The sequence below is a fragment of the Dunckerocampus dactyliophorus genome, chromosome 17 (assembly GCF_027744805.1).
Source record: "Dunckerocampus dactyliophorus isolate RoL2022-P2 chromosome 17, RoL_Ddac_1.1, whole genome shotgun sequence".
Classification (NCBI taxonomy): Eukaryota; Metazoa; Chordata; class Actinopteri; order Syngnathiformes; family Syngnathidae; genus Dunckerocampus; species Dunckerocampus dactyliophorus.
In genome coordinates, this window is record NC_072835.1 from 4,534,593 (window position 1) to 4,558,605 (window position 24,013).

General features: G+C 41.5%; 1 protein-coding gene across 1 annotated transcript in view; it reads left to right on the plus strand.

The window, feature by feature from the left end:
• LOC129170480 (netrin receptor UNC5D-like) overlaps window positions 1-24,013 on the plus strand; it is a 154,154-nt gene that overhangs the window by 127,435 nt on the left and 2,706 nt on the right. The window contains exons 11-17 of the mRNA XM_054758131.1: window positions 291-497; window positions 4,633-4,717; window positions 15,245-15,416; window positions 17,255-17,485; window positions 18,988-19,137; window positions 20,076-20,243; window positions 21,569-21,747. Of these exons, the coding sequence (XP_054614106.1) occupies window positions 291-497; window positions 4,633-4,717; window positions 15,245-15,416; window positions 17,255-17,485; window positions 18,988-19,137; window positions 20,076-20,243; window positions 21,569-21,747 (1,192 nt within the window). The remainder of the gene's footprint in view (window positions 1-290; window positions 498-4,632; window positions 4,718-15,244; window positions 15,417-17,254; window positions 17,486-18,987; window positions 19,138-20,075; window positions 20,244-21,568; window positions 21,748-24,013) is intronic.

Genomic DNA, 24,013 nt, shown 5'->3' on the forward strand with positions numbered 1-24,013 from the left:
GCCTTAGCTGTACCTCCTAGCCTTCTTAGTTATTTTGGTTCTTTGACTTTTTGTGTGTCATGTTGCTGCGTGTGAGTTTATGTTTTGTTAATTAAAGACAACCTGACACCATGTCCTTGCATCCTGGAGTAACGCTACGCAAAATCAGAGCCAAACATAACAAAATTCCTCATTTACTCCTTGGCTTTCATCCCAGCATTAACACTTGATTTTTTTGTGTGGTTGTCATTGAAGTGCTTTATAAATAAAAGTTGTTATGCTGAACATAATATTTGTTTGTTTGTGTTTAGGGATGACAGACGGTCCAGACTTCCACCCTCAGACATTCCCGAGGGGCCTGGGGCCAGACTACCGGGGTGTCGGCGTGGGTCCAACGCTGGGTCGGAGAGAGAAGAACCTTTTGGGCCCGCAGGCGGCGCTGTCCCCCTGCAGGCCTCGGCACAAGGCCACGGCTGTGTTGGGTCACGCAGGGGGCCGGCTGGTGGTGCCCAACACAGGTGGGGGGGCGCCGCCTTCCTCCGGGCCAAAACAGCACATCACACAGACACTTAGCGCTCCTTGAGACGCGGTGCGCTGCATTTTGAGCGTGTTTGACCTTGTCGTTATTGGCCCGCAGCAAAAGTGTGAAAATGTCATCCATCGAGCGAGAACATTAATTTTTTATTCACTTCTGAGATGAAGTTGGACAGCTTTGCCCTCCTTCTCATCGTCCTCCTCCATCCGTCACACGCTTGAATATTTACTCCCCTTATTGATTGCACGCTGGCATTTTTTATTATTATTAAAAATGTACATCATGGTACGGTCATAAAAGAAGAGATTACATTTTTGTATTGGTTCGAAAAATATTAAAGCTCGCGTGAGCTGATAAAACATGGCTGACTGAGGGGGGAACGACATTTTATATCCCAAAATAATAAAAATACGATTAATCTGTTCCAACTTTGGCCAGAATGAAACTTTTTAAATACAGTTGGGGTTCATATATGTGGCATATTTAGCTGTCGCACATGTCGTGTTTTGTTTTGGTTTGTCATGTTCCATCATGTTCGCTTTCGTTTCGTTATGTTTTGTTTCATTTCACTGCGTCGGATAGGATACCATATGATACCATACGATGATAACCTCACACGGAGCAGCATGACACACCAAAAGCCAAAGTACCAAAATAACAAAGAATGCTAGGAGGTACATCATGTTTCATTGTGTTTTGTTTAGTTTTGTTTCTTCAGATATGATTCCATACAATATGATACCGTACGGTACGGTCACAAGCTCACACAGAGTGGCACGACACACAAAAAGTCTGATGTACCAATATAACAGAATGCTAGGAGGTACACATTGTTTCGTTCTGTTTTGTTTCATCATATTTCGTTTTGCCATGTTTCGTTTAGGCTAGGAGGTAAGTCGTGTCAATTTATTTCGTTTCGTTGTGCTTTGTTTAGTCATGTTACGTTTTGTTTCGTTATGTTTTGTTTAATTTCATTTTGTCATGTTTCCTGTCATGTCATGTTTTGTTTCATTTTATTTCATTATGTTTTGTTGTGCCATGTTTCGTTTCATCATGTTTTATTTTGTTTGGTCATGTTTTGTTTCATTTAATTTTGTTTCGTCATATTTCCTGTGGTTTCGTCATATTTTGTTTCATCATGTTTCTTTTTGTCGTGTTTTGTTTTGTCATGTTTCATTTTGTGTTATTTCGTCATGATTCCTTTAGTTTCATCACTTTTCATTATGTTCATCATGTTTCATTATGTTTTGTTTCTTTTCATCATGTTTCATTTTGTTTTGTTTCGTCATTTTTCATTTTGTTGTGTTTTGTTTTGTCATGTTTTCTTTCATCATGTTTTACTTTGTTTCGACATGTTTCATTTTGTTTCATTCCATTTTGTTTGGTCATGTTTTGTTGTTGGTTTCATCATGTTTCCTTTTGTTTCGTCATGTTTTGTTTTTGTTTAATCATGTTTCTTTTCGTCGTGTTTCATTTCATCATGCTTCGTCTCGTCATGTTTCATTTCGTCATGCTTCGTCTCGTCATGTTTCATTTCGTCATGATTCCTTTTGTTTCATCACGTTTCTTTTGTTTTCGTTTCATTATGCTTCGTTATGTTTTATTTCATTTCATCATGCTTCGTTATGTTTTATTTTGTTTGGTCATGTTTTGTCTCGTCGAGTTGCATACGATACGATACCAGGCAGTACGATGAAAGTCGAAGTAACAAAGAGGGCTAGGAGGTATGTCATGTTTGTTTCATGTCGTCATGTCTCATTTCGTTGCGCCGCATCACATCGCATCAGGTACGATACCCTGCAATTCAACGATAAACTCACACGGAGCAGCACAACACACAAAAAGTCAAAAACACGAAAAAGGCTAGAATGTACAGCTATGGCAAACATAAAGGGAGGTGAGAACAGGAAGGTGCAAAAAAAAGAAACAGGAAAAGATGAAGACGCAACGGAAACACACAGCTAACCATAGTCCAAGGAAAACTATTGAATTACTCAATAAGAACCCAAATTACAAATCAAAGACAGGTGCGCTCCCCAGCTCCCTCTAACCAGAGTTGAGGTAATGCATTCAGTCTAAACAGAAACAAATGTAACAGAATAAAAGTACTGAACAGGAAACAATGACAGAAAAAGAGAGAACCCATCCAAAATCCCAACTGTCATGTTTGCGCAAAAAGAAGTTGTACAAGTGCAACCCGCCCTGTTTCGCACTGCCCGCACCAGGGCTTCATCACAGGACCTTCGTAATGGGAGGCGAGGGCGCTGACCACGCGACTAAAAGCCCAGACTGTCGGCCGCATGTTCAGCGCAGCTCTTGAGGCAGAGGGAGTGAGGTTTACCAACGTACACTTGCACAGCCCCACAGGCTGGCATCTGTTACACAAGTAACAAACATATACAGTGGTGTGAAAAAAGTGTTTGCCCCCTTCCTGTCTGCTTTTTTTTTTTTATTTTGTCAGTTAAATTTAAAAATGTAAATATTAGTCAATGACAGCACAACTGAACACAAAATGCAGTCTTTTAATGAAACTTTTTATTATTAAGGGAGAAGAAAATCCAACCTACATGGCCCTTTGTGAAAAAGTGATTGCCCCCTAAACCTAACAACTGGTTGGGCCCCCCTTAGCAGCAACAACTGCAATCAAGCGTTTGTGATAACTTGCAATGAGTCTCTTACGGCGCTGTGGAGGAATTCTGGCCCACTCATCTTTGCAGAATTGTTGTCATTCAGCCACATTGGAGGCTTTTCCAGCATGAGGCACCTTTTTAAGGTCATGCCACATCATCTCAATAGGATTCAGGTCAGGACTTGGACTAGGCCACTCCAAAGTCTTCATTTTGTTTTTCTTCAGCCGTTCAGAGGTGGACTTGCTGGTGTGTTTTGGATCATTGTCCTGCTGCAGAACCCAACTTGGTTTCAGCTTGAGGTCACCAACAGATGGCCGTACATTCCAGGAAGGTTCACCACTGTTCCATGTTTTCACCATTTGTGGAGGATGGCTCTCACTGTGGTTCGCTGGAGGCCCACTGATAGATCTCAATTCATCTCAGTTATGTTTTAACGGGGGGGGGGGCAACCTTTTTTTCACACAGGGCCATGTAGGTTTGGATGTTATTATTTAATAATAAAAAGTTTCATTTAAAAACTGCATTTTGTGTTCAGCTGTGTTGTCAGTGACTAATATTTACAGTTGTTTGATGATCTGAAACATTTAAGTGAGACAAACATGCAAAAGATGAGAAATCAGGAAGGGGCAAACACTTTCACACTTCTGTATACTCATTTTGGTGAGTACTTCTTTCAGGAATTTGTTGATTTGTTTTATTTTTTGTTATTAGTTATTGTTATTATTGTTATTGTTATTAGTTATTGTACTAATTTTTAAATTCGTATAAATACCATTAGCCTAATTAATTTGCCACCGCAGGAAACAAAAGTGTTTGATTCCATTGTGGTTTCCATGGCAACATGCGGAAACCAGCTGAGTGGCGGCATGTTGTCCTTTGTGGTTTTGGACGCACGCCGGCCGTCTTGGCTGTGAAGTGACTGGCAGACTGTGATGTCCTCCCCTGTGATCACACCGTCTCCGCTTTCCATCAAACTAAGCGCACCTGCTCGGCTAAACGTCAGCTTCGGGAGGCGCCCCCCTCAGGAGGTGATGTCGCCGCATCCCGGGGGTTTACACGTGTGCGAGATGTCCGTGTGTAATCAACAATTAGCGCCGATCCAGGCTGCCTCTGGGGACAAGATGATGAATGAGGGTCGAGCTGCTCAGTAATATTATTTTTCTTATTGTCACTTTTATGATGCTGCTGGGAAGCGATTCGAGCACCAAAGAGTACTTCCAATGTACTTTGGAACAGATAGACACATATTTCCAGATTATTTCCTAGTTCTATCATTAACTTAAAAGGATCCACAGTTACACTGCCAACTAGTGGCCTGGCATTCACACTGCAAGGATGACCTCCATGTGTTGTCGTTGAAGCTGTTTCTGGTAAGACGCTTGCTATGTAAACATGTCTTCATGCTGGCTCTTCCGAGATTGCTTGATGTCGCTCCCGCCTGCAATCTGTGCGGGTCCTAATGAGCGCACATGTTGTTGTCGTCGGCAGGAATCAGCGTGCTGGTGCCTCATGGGGGGATCGCGCAGGACACGACCTGGGAGACGTACGTGATCGTCAACCAGGAGGACAGCAGGTGAGGCAGCCACGCCGTCTGCTCGCCGGGACGCTTTCTTTTCATCTTTCCTTCGCCGCCGCCATGTTGGCCCCTCCCCGCCTCTGCACACATATGCTGTGTGTCAGTTGACGGACGCACTTGCGTAGTTACTTACACTTTTGAGTGCATGAGTGCGTGTGCACTGAGAAGTAGGGCAAAATGCACTGTCACTCCTCGCTCAAAGTGGTGACTGCGCAGCGATGGGACACTTACCGCCCTCAGTCGTCACCATCTTGGCGATGTAGCGAAACGGGAGGGACCACAAAAGTGGTTGCAATTCACAATTAAAAAGGAGAAAAGACGAAGGGGGTAAATATTTTGATCGTCATTTCCTGTAGGTGCGGATTTGGGACGGCACTACTATGTCAACATTTTTTTACTTAGGAAATAAGGACACAGTATACCGGGGTGGTGTCCAAAGTGCAGACTGGGGGCTATTTGTGGCCCACAGCTGTTTTTTTATTGGCCCGCGATACATTCTAAAAACATAATTTAACAAGAAAACTAAAAACAACAACAGCAAAAATGGACAAATGAGTAAATTTGCAATAATAGTCAAAATATTAAGAGAAAAAAGTTGTAATTTAATGAGAAAAGAATAACATCGTAATATTATGAGGAAAAATAACATTTTAATAGCATAGCGTTGAAATATGTTTTTAAAAATATGATTTAAGTTGTAATATTATGAGAAACAAAACAATGAATAAAGTTTTCTTTTTTGGAACCTTCGGTTGGAAAAAGTTATATTACATTATGGGAATAGAGTCAAAATATTATGAAAAGGAAGTTAAAATAGTTGGACAATTTAAAGAAAACAAAAAAACCCATTAATTTTACAAGAATAAAGTCAAAATGTTAAGTGTTGAAATATTAACAGTTGAAATATTAAAGAAAAAAGACATTTTTTAAAAGTCGTAATATTATGAGAAACAAAACAACGAATAAAGGTGACATTTTTGGATAATTTGGTTGGGGAAAAAGTTATAACATTATGGGAATAAAGTCGAAATGTTATGAGAAAGTTGAGTAAGAAGAAAGTTGGGGAAAAAATCAGCTGTAATTTCATGAGAATAAAGTGAAAATATTAAGAGAAAAAAGTCGTAATTTTATGAGAATAAACTTGTAATATTATGAGGAAAAATAACACAATTTTAGTGGTATTAGAGTTTAAATAATAAAGAAATTTGTTTGTTTTTTTAAGTCGTACTATGAGAAAAAAACTAAACAAAGAATAAAGTAAAGTAATTTTTGGAAAAGTAGGTTAGGGAGAAAGTCTTGATATGATGGCAATATACACAAAATATTTTAGGAATAAAGTCATAATATTATATGAAGAAAATTTACATGAACAGCAGAAATGGAAAAATAAAATAAAACGCTGTCATTTATGAGAATAAAGTAAAAAATATTAAGAGAAAAAAGTTTGTTGTAATGAGGAGGAAAAAAAATATTTTCATGAGAATAAACGTAATATGAAATATTAAGAAAAAAAAGTTTCAAAATGTTTTTAAATTATGAGGTGCAAACAAAACAACGAATAATTTTGTAATGTTTGGAAAATTAGGCTGCGAAAAAGTTAGATATTATGGGTCGAAATATGGAAATTATGAGAAGAAAATTTACAAGAAGAAAGTCAAACTAGTTGGAAAATTTAAAAAAAACAAACATCAGAAATGGGGGAAAAAAACAGCTGTAATTTTACGAGATGAAAGTCAAAATATTAAAAGAAAAAAGTCACATTCTAATGACAACAAAGTTATAATTTTATGGGAGTAAACTTGCAATATTATGAGGAAAAATAACAACATTTTAGCAGCATTGAGATGAAATATTAAAGAAAACATTGTATTGTATAAAGTAATTTTTGGAAAATTAGTTTGGGGGAAAAAAATCATAATATAACGGGAACAAAGACAAAATATTACGGGAATAAAGTCATCACATTACGAGAAGAACATTTACCACAAGAAAGCTGAAATATTTGGAAAATGCTGTTTCAGCTATATCACAAAGAAGAAGACAAAGATAAATATTGTGATGGTCGTTTCTGGTCCAAATTGACCCACTCAGGAAGTAAGTGCACCGTGTACGCAGTATACTTATAAGAGTAAGTACTCCAGCTAGCAGCAGGGGGCAGGGCTCCAGAAAGATTGGGCTGGCGCCCGAGGCGACTCTCCGAGATCAAGTCTGCTCGCTCTTTCATGTTTGCACAGCGGCACGGCGCTGACGCACGCCAGCTTGACGAGCAAGCTCCTTATTGATTTTGACGCCAGGGAGATTTCCAGCCAAAAAAAAAAACAAAAACGGAGAGCCTGAAGCGAGCAAACACGTCCTTAAACGATCAAGTCTGAGTTAACAACATTCATGATGGCTGTCTTTTCATTTCAAGGGTCATTTCAAGGTTAGAGGTCACACAGACCGCTCTAAGACCGGCCCCTCCCCTCCCTGTGACTTAAGTCTGCCACTTTCAGCCGAGCCGCCGCTGCTCGGCCGCGATAAGCCGGATGCAGTTTGCCGCTTAAGGAAGCTGCCGGAGTTGCTGCACCGAGCTGTCAGTCAACCGCTATCAGCTGACAGGCGCCGCAGTCCAGCAGGAGGAGAAATCACATTCCTTTCTTCCCTCCTTTCAGCCCTCGGCGGGAGAGTTTCCGCAAATGAGGGCAGGAAGACGCGTGCTCACTTTCAGGTGCGATACCAGGAATGCCGTCGCGAAAGCCAATGCTTGAAGTCATTCTTAACTGTCACACAGGTGTATAAAGAAGCTAAGCCATGTTAATAGTAGGGATGGCCTGATACCACTTTTTTGTGTCTATCGATACTGCCATGTGGTGTATCTGTGGATACCGATCCAATACCTTCTTTCCTTTTTGTTTTAACTCATTCAATCCCAGCCATTTTTCAAAAGACAACCCCTTCCGTACCGGCCAGTTTAGACGATTTTGCGTGGTCTTTCAAGGCACACAGAATATTGAACCTACCAAAAGAAAGATGAGACTCCCGTCTTTCATCAGAAAAAAAAGGTTGTTTTTACCTTTTTCCGTTCTTTAGTAGTCAGCAGTAGAATATGGGTACGTTTTAGGAAAGTATCAGCTCCCGACTAGAAAAGGGACAAGATACATGTCAAGCATAACTTTCACTTTGACACAAATACTTTTTACTTTTGTGACAGCTGAAATATCTAAACAACTATACCACAACGTAAACAACACACAAAAGGGGTCGTTTTACATCAAAATAAAAATGTATTTTCAAATATAACACTATGAATGAACTATTGATAATTTTCACATTTGGAGTTGAGCTATATGTGTGCACTCATGCGTTTCCCAAAATTCCCCGACATTGCGTAACCTGCACGCTACACTCCTCCACGCTCTCTCGCTTCCTCCTTCCTGTCATGTGTGATTTTCCTTTCACTTGATCTCTGTCAAGCTCAAATGCATTTCTGCCACCTTGCGGCCGTTTTTATGGCTTAAAATAGCTCTGAAGTGAAATGCATTAGTGAAGAGTTGCGTCATCAGCTCTTTTTGCCTCTCGCGCAAAAAACGTAGAAGACGTATAAATACGTTGTTGGGATCGGGTGTTCGGGATTATAAAAACATATAAATACGTCTTTGGTATTGAATGAGTTAAAAGTAAATTTGTGTGCATGTGTTTTGCTTAATATTGACATTTTTTTAAATGAAGGGTAAAGGATAATAAGAAGAGAAGGATAATTGACTCGAGGTCTCGCAACTGTGTTAGCTAGCTAGTCAGTGGTGTCCAAAGTGCGGCTTGGGGGACATTTCCAGCCCGTCCATCTTCTATGCCGCTTATCCTTACTAGGGTCGTGGGGGTATGCTGGAGCCTATCCCAGCTGACTTTGGGTAAGCGGCGGGGTACACCCTGGACTGGTCGTCAGCCAATGGCAGGGCACATATAGACAAACAAGCATTCACACTCACATTCATACCTATGGACAATTTAGAGTCGCCAATTAACCTAACATACATGTTTTTGGAATGTGGGAGGAAACCGGAGTACCCGGAGAAACACGCACGCACGGGGAGAACATGCTAACGCCACACGGAGACGCCCGACGGAGATTTGAACCCAGGTCTTCCCCATCTACTGACTGTGTGGCCAACATGCTAACCGCTAGGCTACTGTGCACATTTGCAGCCAGTTTGTTTTTTTTTATTGCCGTAAATTTACAAGAACAAAGACAAAACATTAAAGGGATAGTTTGGATTTTTTGACATGAAGTTGTATGACATCCCCATCAGCATTGTAGTCCAATAACAGCGACTTAACCCCCACTTGGTCTCCTAAGTCCGGTTCTGGTCAGATTTCTGTGATGAAGAACATAGTTAACAATTAAGTAAAGAGTTTGGCTTCTCAAAGCAATATGCGCTCAAAGGATTAAAACATTTGCATCACAAAATTGCCTTCTCAAAAAACTCACACCTCACAAAACGCTCGGCGTTATGTCTGTCTCCCGCCGTGTCCCTGCACACTGTCACCTGTGCGTTCATGTGAATTTGACGAAGACACTCGGCTCTTCTTCCGCTGTTGAACACATATGTAAACAAGATGGCCACGGCGCTCCGTCACGAAAGTAGACATGAGCATCTTCGTCACACACACATGAACGCACAGGTGACAGTGTGCTGGGACACGGCGGGAGACAGATATAACGCCAATCGTTTTATGAGGTCTGATTTTTTTGAGAAGGCATTTTTGTGATGCAAATGTATTAATCTTTTGAACGCATATTGTTTTGAGAAGCCAAACTCTTTACTTAATTGTCCCCAGCAACAAAGTGGAACTACGTTCTTCATCAGAGAAATCTGACCAGAACCGGACTTAGGAGACCAAGTCAGTCGCTGTTAATGGACTACAATGCTGATGGGGATGTCATACAACTTCATGGCAAAAAGCTGTTATCCCTTTAAGAGACAAAATTGTAATCTTAACGAGAAAAAGTCATAAATTTATGAGAACAGTGTAATAGTATGAGGAAAAATAACGTCATTTTAGCAGCATAAGGTTGAAATATTAAAGAAATTGATTTTTTTAAGCCGTAAACAAAACCATAGCTAAAGTTGGAATTTTTGGATAATAAGGTTGCAGAAAAAGTTATAATGTTACAAGGATAAAGTCAAAATATTATGGGAATAAAATCATAATTACGAGTTGAAAATTTACACGAAAAACGTTGAAACTGGTGGAAAATTAAAAAAACTGAAAAAACAGCTGTCATTTTACGACAATGAAGTCCAAATATGGCCGCACGGTGGCTGAGTGGTTGGCATGTTGGCCGCGCAGTCAGGAGATCATGCAGATCTGGGTTTGAATCTCCGTTGGGCATCTCTGTGTGGAGTTAGCATGTTCTCCCCGTGCGTGTGTGGGTTTTCTCCGGGTACTCCGGTTTCCTCCCACATTCCAAAAACATGCATGTTAGATTAATTGGCGACTCTAAATTGTCCATAGGTATGAATGTGAGTGTGAATGGTTGTTTGTCTATATGTGCCCTGCCATTGGCTGGCGAACAGTCCAGGGTGTACCCCGCCTGTCACCCGAAGTCAGCTGGGATAGGCTCCAGCATACCCGCGACCCAAATGAGGAGAAGCGGCGTAGAAAATGGATGGATGGATGGATAAATTCCAAATATTAAGAGAAAAAGTCACATTCTAACGAGAAGAAAAACGCAATTTTACGACAATAAACTCGTAATATTAAAAATGCCATTTGAGTCACACAGAGTGGAAATATTAAAGACAAAAATATTCAAGACTTTTTAAAAGAACGGAACATTATGAGTGAGAAACAAAACAAAATAAAGTTGTCATTTGTGGAAAACTAATAAATTGAAAATATTATGGGAATAACGTCCTAATACTACGAAAAGAAAATGTACGAAGATTATTTAAGAAGATTAAAATATTAAATAAAACAACAGCAAAATTGGGAATAAAAGAGCAGAGTTGCTACTAATAATACACTTTTTCACCTGTATGACAAAGCTGAGATGCTTTGCTTTGATGCTTGAAAATATGTAACTTGTTAGCATATCTACTTGTACATGTGTTGCTTTACGAAATATTAACGTGGGAAAGTTGCATCCTTTCATCTTTCACTATGTGGCCCTCGCTGGACGAAGTTTGGAGCCCCCTGATTTACTTCATACTTTGGGCTTGTGCATCAGAGCTGAGTTGTTTTTATTTTAGATATCCAGTCCAGTAATCAGGCTAGTATCGGACCGATGCCGATACTGAGTATCAGCCCTGGACCATCCTGAGTCATGTAACGTCATGTCTCTGTTCTTCTCAAAGTGTCCAAGCGGCACCAGAATGAGATACTTTCTGTGTCTCAATTGGTGCACTCATGTATTTACACTTAGTCTTCTGAGTGCATAAGTTGCACTCAAATGATCAAAATGTCGAGTGTGCAGTGCTGGACACTTACCGCCCTCGATAGTCGCCTACTTGTCATAAGGGGAGGGGCTAATTTGAGTGGTTGCAATTCACTTACGCACTTATATACACTACAATAACAAACAATAACATTTCATACTCATGTCTAACGTGTGCGTGTGGTCTTCCCAGCATGCCTTGTATGTCTATTTTGATGACCGCATAGTCCGTGTGCAGAGTGTGCAGTTCCATCAAAAATCAGTGAATATACAGGGTCGCGAACGGCGACTATGCAGGGATCCACGGTGTTCGCACATAGCAGCCTTTTGGTGTTTTGGTTATTGTGGTTTTAAATTAACTTTGCCCCTAAAAGGAAGAGAAGATGATGAAGAAGCAGCTGGTAGATATTACCAGTGTCATTTCCAGTAAGTGCACAATGACAGTAATGGATTTGGGACGGCACGACACTGTCAAAAATCACACACTCAGGAAGGAAGTACACTGTGTACACAGCATACTTATTGATGTACACTGATGCATGTATTCCGTGTGAGACTCCGAGTGAGACTGTCCATCAGTAATGAGCTGCTGAAGCTGCAGAGAAGTGAAGAAGGACGTTCATGAGTCTTCTTCCTTCCTTCCTCCACAATCAGGGATGCTTTTGTCACCACGGCAAAGTCGCAAATGAGCACAGTGAGACAAAGTAGATTTCCTGCAAAGCAGGCCTCTGATTAGCAGCTGCATGTAGGACTTTATTCTTAGACGGCGCAAAATAACCTTTTTCCTTTGTCACGGCATCACAGTGAGGAGGAGATGTTAGTGGTCCTGCTGGGAAATGTCATCCAGATCCAAATTGCGCATATTTTAGGGGTCCCGAGTGCAAGCTCCTCCACCACCAGAGTGACAGAAAACCTGTGACACATTTTGGTCATGACAGGATGCACGAAAATCACCAAAGCTCGTATTCTTGTAAGACGCACTGGTTTGCATTTGGGCCACTACCAGTGTGTCTTTTGTTTTCTGTGTTCTGTTCTGTGTTCTGTTGCGGGCCGTGATGAATTTCATTTGCAGAAGATGCCGCAGGCCAATAAAAAAACAGCTGGGGGCTGGACACCCCTGATTTAGATTTATGATTTTTTTCTGCATATTTTCCACATCTAAGATGTATAAAGTAGAATGTTTATTGGATGTAAGCATCCTGTATCTGCTTATTTGTATTTGTGTCATGGGGGGTGTGGCCTAAGGACCTCAGTGCCTGATATCAAGGTGTGTCCAGTTATTAGATGGATCGATACATGTAGATAGATCATTTATTGATCAATTCCAATTTTACATTTTAAGATTAAATTAAATTATTAATAATGACATTATTATTATTATTATTATTTTTATTATTATTTGTATACTACTATATTAGTGGAAGCATGAGGCAGCTTTTTCCTCCTAATTAAATGATTAATAATCGAATGAAATTATTATGATGATTATTATTATACAGTATTACATATATATACAGTATATATGTGTATATATATATGTGTGTGTGTGTGTGTATATATATTATGTATATTGTATTTTTTATATTATTATTATTATATAACTTGTGGTAGTTTTGGGCCGCTTTTTTCCTCCTAATTATTATTATATTTTTATTACTATTTTAGTAATAGTAGTATTAGGCAGCCTGCGATTGGCTGGCGACCAGTCCAGGGTGTACTCCGCCTGTCGCCCGAAGTCAGCTGGGATAGACTCCAGCATGCCCCCGCGACCCTAATGAGAGAAGCGGCATAGCAAATGGATGGATGGTATGAGGCAGCTTCTTTTCCTCAGAGGACAAAGAAAACATTTGATTGACTCTGAAAAGTCAAACCTTGGAACAATGCTACGTTCAAATGGAATCAAGAGAAACGGAATACTTCCGTCAGTACACATCAATAAGTATACTGTGTCCATTGTGTTCTTAGTTCCTGAGTGTGTGACTTTTGACCGCGTCGTGCTCGCCTAAATCCATTCCTGTCCTTGCGCACTCAGCGGAAATGACGATCATGATATTTACCCTGTTTCTCTCCTTTTTAATGGAGAATTGCAACCACTTGAATTAGTCCCTTCTACGTAGCCAAGATGGCGAATATTGAGGGTGGTAAGTGTGCATCACAACACCCTCACCATTTTGGGTGTTTTGGGTACAACAGTGTGAGCGCACTTCTGCACTCGCAAGACTAAATGCAAGTACGCACTCCAGCAGTGGATGGTGTACCTAATGAAGTGACACAGGTGTATTAACAATGCTGAGATGTTCGCGGCGGCGTGCGTGCATGCGTGCGGTCCGGCTGTATGAGTGATGGCGGTCCCATCGATCGGTCGAGTGGTGGGGGGCCTCCAGGCGGGCTCGGGCCCCCGGCCAACGCCAGCTGGGCCGAGCTAATCTGTCAGCTTGACGAGCGTCATCGACCCCAGCCAGCTCGTTCACAAACATGTCCTCCTCGGAGCGGCCGTCCATCAGTCTTGCTGCTTTAATCTGCTTGTGAGGAGCACTGATTGATTCATGATCAGCTACCTAAACATTATTTATTCGCACTAATGATGTTTTGAACTATGCTGCTGTATGTAGCACAAAATATTTTCACCCTTATGAAGTGTTCTGTGAGTGCTCATCAAATGAAATCCCGCCACAGGTTCGGAATCCAAGCACTCTGTGATGCTAAGGAAGATAGCCGGCGCGTAAGAGCCTCGTCGAGTGCGGCGAACTAATCATTAAATAACAGTAAGAATATAATGCATGTCTAAAAGACACATATTTTTTAAAATTATTTTATTTTATTGTTTGTAGTACTTTTTCATATATGTTTTTTATTTTAATAGTATTTATTTGTACTTTTTAGTTATATTAGGTAAACAAAAGAATTTTAAAACAATCTTTATTGCTGAATGTATTTGTTCTGTCAGTTTTCTGGATATTTACTGGAGTTTCTTTTTGTTGTTGTTGTCAAACCCAATGTAAATTGAATTATGCAATAGTTGTATAGTAAACCCTTGTTTATCGTGGTTACTTGGTTCCGGACCGTGATAAATTCCTTATTTATAAACTGAATATTTTTGTTGTTGGAGCATAGAAAACCTGTTTCCGACTTTCGAAAGACATTATTAGAGCCCTCTACGCATGAAATAACACCCCCATAGTCACTTGTACACTCCTATTACCCAATATAGTAGGTATAGTAACAGGAAATAAGACTTATTAGGCTTAAATAAGACATAACATAGATTCACACGTTAGCATTGGGAGCGTACTTTCTGCGGTGGTTATTGTCTCAGCAATATAGCATTACTGACACCTAGTGGCCAGTGTAGAATACTATATATTACGTTTCTGAATGCGTCTTCTGAATGCCATATATTTGTAATTTTGTTCATTTAATAATTTTTCTGCTTGAAAATGCTTAATTTAGGCCAAGAATACTTAAAATTTGCTTCTTTTACTAATAAAGCCCTAGTCAACCATTAAACTGTGATAATTTATTAATTTATTTTGAAAAAACTTGATAGAGTGAAGCTACGAAATTCAAACTGTGAAGTAGCAGTAGTAGTAAACAATACAAAATTAAAACGATAATAATCAAATGTGTAATGATATCATGAGGGGAGTTTACATCTATGTGATTTCACGGGCGGCCTTCTGAGGGTAACCATAACGGCTATGTGGCCCACGGTGAAGGCGGGTTTGACGCCCCCGCACTAAGAGTGATATTAGCATATTAGTATCTTGCGTTTTGTAAATAGCCACACTTATTTACGGCTATTAGCCTGCTAGCAGCAAGTCAGACGAGCTCACGGACACGCGCTGGATTAGCTTTCCCTAGTATTAGCGCTTATTAGCTTGGATCGCCATTAGTTTGCGAGCTAGCAACACTTGAACCTTGAAACTTTTCACTTCTTTACAGACTTTTTGAGCCATAATTAAACAATGAACAGCGTGGCGGGCCACCACAATAAAATAAATGCACGGGAAGTGCTACAGGAAGTAGTCTGCTAGCTAACAATTTGATATTCAAACACGACACCCCACAATTTTTCCTTCACTTTTGACCTCGTGTTTTTGTCTGTTCAGCTCAGCGTTTGGCGACGGACCAGAGATCTTCCTGAGTCCCGCCGTGACGTACGGCCCGCCGGGGCTGCACCTGGCCTGCCCCGTGGCCGTGACCATCGCGCACTGCGCCGAGGGCGGCGGCGAGAACTGGATCGCCCGTCTGAAGCGGCAAACGCCGGACGACAAATGGGAGGTGAGTCGGCGCGCGCTGTTTAACTACTGCAGATGTTGATGCCGAAACCCGGCGTCACGCTCACACGGATCTGATTTCAGAGCTGTCAGCCGGCATCCGTCAGCCGCCGCATAAATTCGGCCCGTTAGGCCCGTGCCGTCACGCTTTCCAGAACAAATGTCAGCTCGCATGCAGATGACGACTATTAGTCACCAAAATTACGAGTTCAGCTCCTAACGACATTTTGAAGAATGCCGTTGCTGCGGACGAAATGAGAGCACTTTTTAGTGCAGCGTGATGACCTTTTGACACGCATCACACGACTACAGCTTCCTGTGACAGCCGTCACGGCCGCTCTCGGGAATTATTCAACACTTCTCCGTCTTTCCTTCAGCAGGGCGGAAGTGTCCAAGATGCTCTTTTAATGTTTGACTGACCTCATCAAGAAAGCTTCAGGGACGCCATGGAGGGAGATGGTGGTGGCTGTGGGGAGCGAGAGGGAGGGGAGCGGGGCGGTAATGGTGACCCCGGCGCCGGCATGCCCTCCGAGGGGCCCGTCTTCTTCTCCCAGCCGGCGCCTTTCAAGCCGCATGACATTTACACAGATGTAATTTGCCAGCCCACGTGTCGCACAAAAGGGAACTATCAAAAGACGCATCCGTCACCGTGTGTGTCGCTGCTGGGAGGGGGCAGCGCAGCACCGCGCCACGCGGGGGAGGGTGGGTGTCGGAGTATGCAGTCGGAAAGGATGGTGGCAGGTTCAGGAGGGAGTTGCTACTCTGCGACCCCCGTCACTGTGAAATAATGAGGAAGAAGTCTTACGTGGCGGCGAATCTCCGAAATTGCCATCTCCAGATGGCGACGTTTCTTCCACCTGGTGACTTCACAACTGCAGCTTTAAGCCATATGCACTCTGGATATTTCTATTTTTAAAAAGTTATCGCTTCAGTCTCTTTTCGCGGTTTCTCAAATGGAATACTTCGGTCAGTACACTTTAATAAGTAAACTGGGTACTTGGTTCCTGAGTGTGCAAATTTTGACAGTGCAGTGCTGTCCAAAATCCATTAAAGTCATTGCACACTTAATGGCATTGGCATCGTCTTCTTCTCTCCTATTTAATGGTGAATTGCAACCACTGTAATTAGTCCCTCCCCTTCCACTATGTAGCCAAGAGTGTGTTGAGTGCAACGTCCGGGTACTGACTGAATTTTGACCTACTTCTCAGTGTAAATGCGATTACGCACTCAAAAGACCATGGCTGTGTTTCTTCCACACTTAGCATTTTGAGTGCGTAAGTGTGTTCACACTGATAAGTACAGCAAAATGCAGTACTCCGCACCCAGATGTACTCAAAACGGCCCAAATGGTCAGTGTGCAGTGATGGACACTTAAGCTTACCAAAATAATCGTCATCTTGGCGGGTTGGATTCTTCAGCAGCCCGTTAAGGGAGCAAGCTGCTTGGGCCTCGACGAATTGCGCCCTGTGCTGGTCGGTGGCAGGTGGTTGAAGACATGATGGCTCCGCATCGTTAAGACGCAGCAGCAACAGAACAACAGAAGTGTTGTTATAAACACGACATCTGTCAAATACCGTCTTAATGTGAAACTTTTGTCATGTTTTCTAGATAAAGGAATTATCAGGAGAAGAGGAAAACACCCACAAACCGTGTTAGCAATGTTAACCCCGTGCACTCGCTGTGACGCTCGTCTTCGCAATGCAGGCGTGAACATTTGCCAGGTTTTTTTTAAGCATCCGTTGTTGCGCGTCTTCATCATCACGGCTCCCTGTAGGAGGCCACACGGTGATCAAATGTGACCGAATGAAGAGGCTCGCATGTGGCGCTGCCGCTCTTCTGCAGGAAGTGATGTGCGTGCACGAGGAGTGCTCGTCTTGCTACTGTCTGCTGGAGGCCCAAAGGTGTCACGTCCTGCTGGAGCAGCCTGGCCGCTACGCCCTGGTGGGGGAGCCGCTTAGCCAGGACGCCGCCAAGCGCCTGCGACTGGCCGCCTTCGGGAGCCCCGACCCCAGCAACCCTCTGGGCTTCATCCTCACGGTCTACTGTGTGGACGACACGCCGCACGCTTTCCAGGTAGCTTTCATTCAATATAAGCTGGAAGTAACTCATGATTGTGCAGTAGTGTCAGTACATGAACCCTTTTACCTACCTACCTACTGTATTTACCAGTATCTATCTACTTACTTACCAACATACCTACCTACCTACCCACCTACCTGCTTATCTAGCTACCTACCTACCAACCTACTTACTGATCCACCTATCTACCTACCTACTTATCTATCTACCTACCTACCAACATGCTTAGTGATCTATCCACCTACCTACCTACCTACTAACCTACCGACTTATCTACCTACCTACCAACATACTTAGTGATCTATCCGCCTATCTACATGTACCTACCCACCTACCTGCTTATCTAGCTACCTACCTACCAACGTACTTACTGATCCACCTATCTACCTACCTACTTATCTATCTACCTACAGGTACCTACCAACGTGCTTAATGATCTATCCACCTACCTACCTACTAACCCACCTACCTATCTACCTACCTACCTACCTACCAACATACTTAGTTATCTATCCGCCTATCTACATGTACCTACCCACCTACCTACTTATCTACCTACCTACCAACATACTTAGTTATCTATCCGCCTATCTACCTACCCACCTACCTATCTACCTACCTACCTACCTATCAATATACTTACTGATTTATCTACCTACCTACCAACCTGTCTATCTACCTACTTACAGTACCTACTATCTACATATTTTCCACGTACTTACCTACCATTACCTACATATCTTCTACCTACCCATCTTCGACTTACCTACCCACTTATCTATCTACCTAGCTATCTTCCCACCTACCTATTTTCTACTTACCTACCTACCTTCTCATCGGTGGCATGGATCAAGTGGTAGAGTGGTCGTCTCCCAACCTGAAGGTTGCGGGTTCGATCCTCCTTCCTCCCGTGATAGTATTGGTCAAGATACTGAATATATCTTCTACTTACGTACCTACTTATCTACCTACCTCCCTGCCTAATGTGGAATTACCTACTACCCACCGAGCTATCGACGTACGTACCTACCTACATATTTTCTACTTACTTACCTCCTGATCTATCCACCTATCTACCTAAGTTCTTCCAACCTACCAACTGATCTATTTACATACCTACCTAGCCACAAACCTATCTATCAACTACCTCCCTACCTACCACCTATCAATCTGCCTACCTATCTTCTACTTACCTACCAACTTTCTTATCTATTTACCCACCTACCTACAGTATGTACCTACTATCTGTCTACCAACCTACTATCTACCAACCTATTTTCTACTTGCTTACCATTTGAATGTTAGATTTACCAGGTTAGAAAAGTAGTTGAAATTGGGTCGTGTTCTTTATTCTACACTGCATCCTCCAAAGAAGAAAACAATTTCAACCACATTTTCACTTGAAAAATGTGTAAGGTTGTGTTTGTGACCTGTTGAACACACGGTATGAGATTTTCTGACACCGTCCACACTTCCTGTTCTTCCGGTGCCCTCAGGAGGTGACGGCGGGCGAGCGTGGCCGAGGCGGGCGGCTGCTGGAGGAGCCCAAAGTGCTGCTGTTTAGGGGCAACATGCTGAGCCTGCAGGTGTCCATCCAGGACCTCCCACAGCTGCTGTGGAGCATCAAGCCTTTCACCACCTGCCAGGTAGGCACTGTTCATCATCACTCCATCAGTCTGTCATCACGCCATCAGCCCATCATCACGCCATCAGTCTATCATCACTCCGTCATCACACATCACACAGTCTATCATCAGTCTATCATCAATCCCCACCCTCACATCACCCACGGTGTGGGCCATGTCGGAGCTAGCCACCGTGCAGCTTCATCTTCCCTGCATCCTCTGTTCCTCCATTACGGATCTCTGCTCTGCATGATGGTCACTTGAAAGTATAGAAGGTAGACAGACACAGCAGGAGACAACACACAGACACACACACAGATCTATGTCCCTCTCTGTCCTGTGATGTTCATCCCAGCAGTGACTGCGCTGTTAGCACAATTAGCTCACGGCGGCGTCGGCGGAATACCAACGAGGCTTCTTTAGGAGCAGCGGGAGACGCTATTTGAGCTGGAAGATGGCTTCCCCCCCTCCCCCCCCCCACCCCGCCTTGAGGAGGACGCTCTTATGTGTGGCCGTCCTCGTGTGTGATGGATGTGAAGAGGAGATGATTCATCCATTAACGCTCCTTGTTGGCCCGCAGGATGGACCTTTTCACTGCAATCAGCACTGATGACATGAGCAACGTGTCCCCACGTAGCACACTTACAGGAGGGACACTTCCATTAGGGAACGTCCCTCAATCGTCAGTCTTGTTGGGTGTGCAAATTGTGGCATGGGGGCCATTTGCTACCGCGGCCCCCTAGCGAGTGATTTTGATGGGAATAATCTGACATGAGCGCATACGTTAAAGAATGTGTGTGACATTCGAGTCGTCTCCGCCTCCTGATTGGCCGCCTGGTGACTGATGAGCCGATCGGACTGGCTCGATCCGACCCCATCAGTCAGAGTCAGAGTCAAAGTGGACGTCCAGAGAGACAAAACAAAAGTCCCCCAGCGATCTGTCTTCTCGCTCTGTGCAGGAGTTCTCCTTCTGTCAGGTGTGGGTGGGCCAGCGGCGCCCCCTGCAGTGTGCCTTCTCTCTGGAGCGCTACAGCCTGGCCTCCTCGCCGCACCTCTCCTGCAAGATCAGCATCAGGCAGGTGAAGGGCGAAGAGCAGATACTCCAGGTCTACACATCGGCGGTGGAGGTGAGACGCGACCGGACGACGCTAACCGTTGTTGGCGCTGATGACTATGAACAAAAAAACCTTCAAATATGTCGAAGAATTGGGACACTCAAGAGACATTTGAGGTTGAGGGCTGAGCTTGCAATGCTCTGCCAAGACGCTAGGGGGCAGTGTTTTCCTGAGACTGACTAGCTCTTTAGTTTTCTATGCAGGAGTGCACAATGGCCCGCGGCACATTCTAAAAATATCATTTAACAAGAAAAAACAAAAACAACAGCAGCACAATGGGATAACCAGCAGTTATTTTAGAAGATTAAAGTCAAAATATGAAGAGAAAAAAGTTGGATTCTAACAAGGAAAAAGTCGTAATTTCACGAGAATAATGTTGTAGTATTATGCTGAAAAATAACGTTATTTTAGTTGCATAAAGTTGAAGTGTTAAGAAAAAAGATGTCTTAATATTTTCAGAACAAAATTGTTGTAAGTTGTAATTTTTTTAACATCAGCTTGGGGGAAAAGAGGTAATGTTACGAGAATAAAGTCCAAATATTACAGGAATAAAGTCATAATGAGAAGAAAATGTACAGGAAGATCGTTGAAATACAGTAGTTGGGGGGGGAAACAGCAAAAATTTAAAAAATGTTAGGAGAAAAAAAGTTGTATTCTAATGAGAAAAAAGTAGCAATTTTATATAATATTAATAATATACAAATATATTAATATTATGAGGAAAAATAAAGTTGAAATATTAAAGAAAAAATACTTGTGATATGAAAAGCAAACAAAACAACAAAAAAGTTGTAATTTTTGGAAAATTAGATTGTGGACAAAGTTATAATGTTATGAGAATAAAGTCAAAATAATATAATTATTATTATTTTCAGTGTTTTTATTTTAGATTTTTTTTGTTTAGAAAAAGCACAACAATATGTTCTGTTTTCTTTTTTCTTGTCTTGACCATTCCAACAATTGATTCTGATGAACTATTATTTTTGGAGCACCTTTTTTTTTTAGAAATTTTTCAAGTTGAACTTTAAAAAATGTGCTTATAATTGGAGTCAATGGGACCAAAACGGTCCCCAGGGTGAGGAGTGCAAGTCAATACTCTATACGCATTTTAAGAATCATAAATGTACCAAAAGGTTTTGGTTAATATTAACAGCGTTTAACTTCTTTTTACACTTGTACAGTTAGTTTAAAAAACATGTGTGCGAGAGGTGCATCACCTATGTATTCCTACAAGTGTAAAAAGAAGTTCACCGGCGTCTTGCGGCTTTGGACGTTAAAAAGCAAAAGCGAGAAGTTTGGAGATGACCTGCCGATGTTTTCTTTTTGGTTTGCGCCAGAACCAGCAGGGGGCGCTGCCCTTCTTCTCCCAGTCGGACTGCAGCGTCACCTCTCAGACGGGGCCGCGGGCCTTCAAGATCCCGCCGTCCATCCGCCAGAGGATCAGTGCCACCTTCGACAGCGCCAACGCCAAGGGCAAGGACTGGCGCCTCTTAGCCAGGAAGCTGCGCATCGACAGGTGCGTCAGGTGTCGGCGTGACGGGATTGTGTCGGGGAAATAATGAGAGAGAGTGCGCTCTCTCTGCGAACTCTTGCTTAGAATGTGGGATTAAAGCGGCGTGTCGCCGCTAATCTGCCATCGGCCTCCAGTGGCGCCCACGCTGCTGATTTCATTATAGATGAGGAGAGAGCGCTCACGCTCCACGCGCTCCAGATTCCCATCGGGAAGGTCTAGGACCGCCGCCCGTTCATTAGCAGCTGGCCTGGTTGGGAGCGGTTGATGACCAATCGTCATCATCGATCCACAGAAAAGGACAGGAAGCCATGCGGCGTTTAAAAGTCTTCTGGTCCTGTCAGTCACGCTCTAGTGTCTTTCATACTTTTTTTTTTAAAGGATTTATGCAAAGTATTTCTGCAAATATTTGGGAATGCTCACTGGGGGGGACAGAAAAAGGAAATAGACAGGCGACAAACAGTGAGGAAACAGTGCCCCCTGCTGGACGACGACATATTCAATAGAAGCAGACTGGCGGTAAAAAGTGAGACGTGTGCATATACAGCAAGTTACATTGTTACATTGTTACATTGTTCAGCCTTGATGCGTTTTTATGGCGTACTAATGTACTTTAAATTCAACAATGCTCACATATTCATTGAAAATTTATTGTCTTTTTAGCATTTTTGCTGTTGTAATTAGTTACAGTTTCTTAACTAATTACAGAGAAAGTAAAAGAAAGTAATTGTTGCGTTACTTTTAAAAAAAATACTTCAAATATGTCAAAAATTGGGACTTTGAAGACGTTTGCGGCTGAGGGCTGAGCTTGCAGTTCTCTACCAAGACGCGAGGGGGCAGTGCTTTCATGAGAGTGATGAGTGATTTAGCTTTCTCTGTAGTAGAAGTGAACAATGGCCTGCGGCAAGTTCTACAAATGTCATTGAACAAGAAAACTAAAAAAAAAAAAAAACGGCAAGAAAAATAAAAAGTAATTTTACAAGATTAAAGTCAAAATATTGAGAGAAAAAAGTTGTCATTTAACAAGAAAAAGTTGTAATTTTACGAGAATAACGTCATAATATTTGAGGAAAAATGACGCAATTTCAGCAGCGTAAAGTTGAAATATTAAATAAAAAGGTTGATTTTTGTTTCAGTCTTAACATCATGTAAACAATGTTGTATTTTGTGGGAATAAAGTTGTAATATTATGCGAGTAAAGTCAAAGTATTATGGGAATAAAGTCATAAAATTACGAAAAGAAAATATAGGAAGATTATTTAAAAAGAAAGTTGAAATATTTGGGGGTAGAAAATTAAATGGGTGAAAAAATGTGGGAAAAAAGACTAAAGGCTGAAGTTCATATTAATAACATGCTTTTCCAGCTACTGTACAACATAACCACAAAGCTGAAATGCAAGATTAATATTGTGGGAATCGAGACATAATTACGAAAAGAAAAGTTACAAGAAGAATATTTAACTAGTTGGAAAAAACAGCAGTAATTTTACATGAATAAAACTAAAATATGAAGAGAAAAAAGTCACATTCTAACAAGAAAAAAGGTGCAATCGTATGACAATAAACTTGTAATATTATGAGGAAAAATAATGTAATTTTAATAGCAGAGTTGAAATATTAAAGAAGAAGTGTGCTTTTTTTAAAGAAAAAGTCCTTTAAAAGAAGTGCGGTAGCATAATGTTGAAATAATAAAGAAAAAATGACTTTTTTATGACTTAATCTTCAGGGAAGCAAACAAAACAACAAAGTTATAATTTTTGGGAAATAAGGTTGTGGAAAAAGCTACAATATCACAAGAATAAAGTCCAAATATTATTGGAATAAAGTCCCATAATATGAATTACAAGACGAAAATTTACAAGAAGAAAGTTTAAATACTTGGAAAATTAAAAAAAAAAACAAAAAAAAACAGTTGTAATTTCATGAGAATAAACTTTTTTCAAACTATGAAAAGAAAAAAGTCATATTCTAACCAGAAAAAGTGGAAGTTTTATGACAAAAAAATGTCATTTTAGTAGCACAGAGTTGAAATATTCAAGAGTAAATTTGCTTTTTTTTTTAAGTTGTAATATTATGATGAACAAACAAAATAAAAAGTTGTAATTTTTGGAAATTTAGAGTCGGGGAAAAGTTATAATATTTTGGAAATAAAGTCATATTATGGGAATAAAGTCATAATATTAAGGAAAGAACATTCACAAGGATTATTGAAAAAGTACACCAGAGTATTTGGGCCACAGAAAACAAAAGAGAAAGAGAATAAAATAATCTG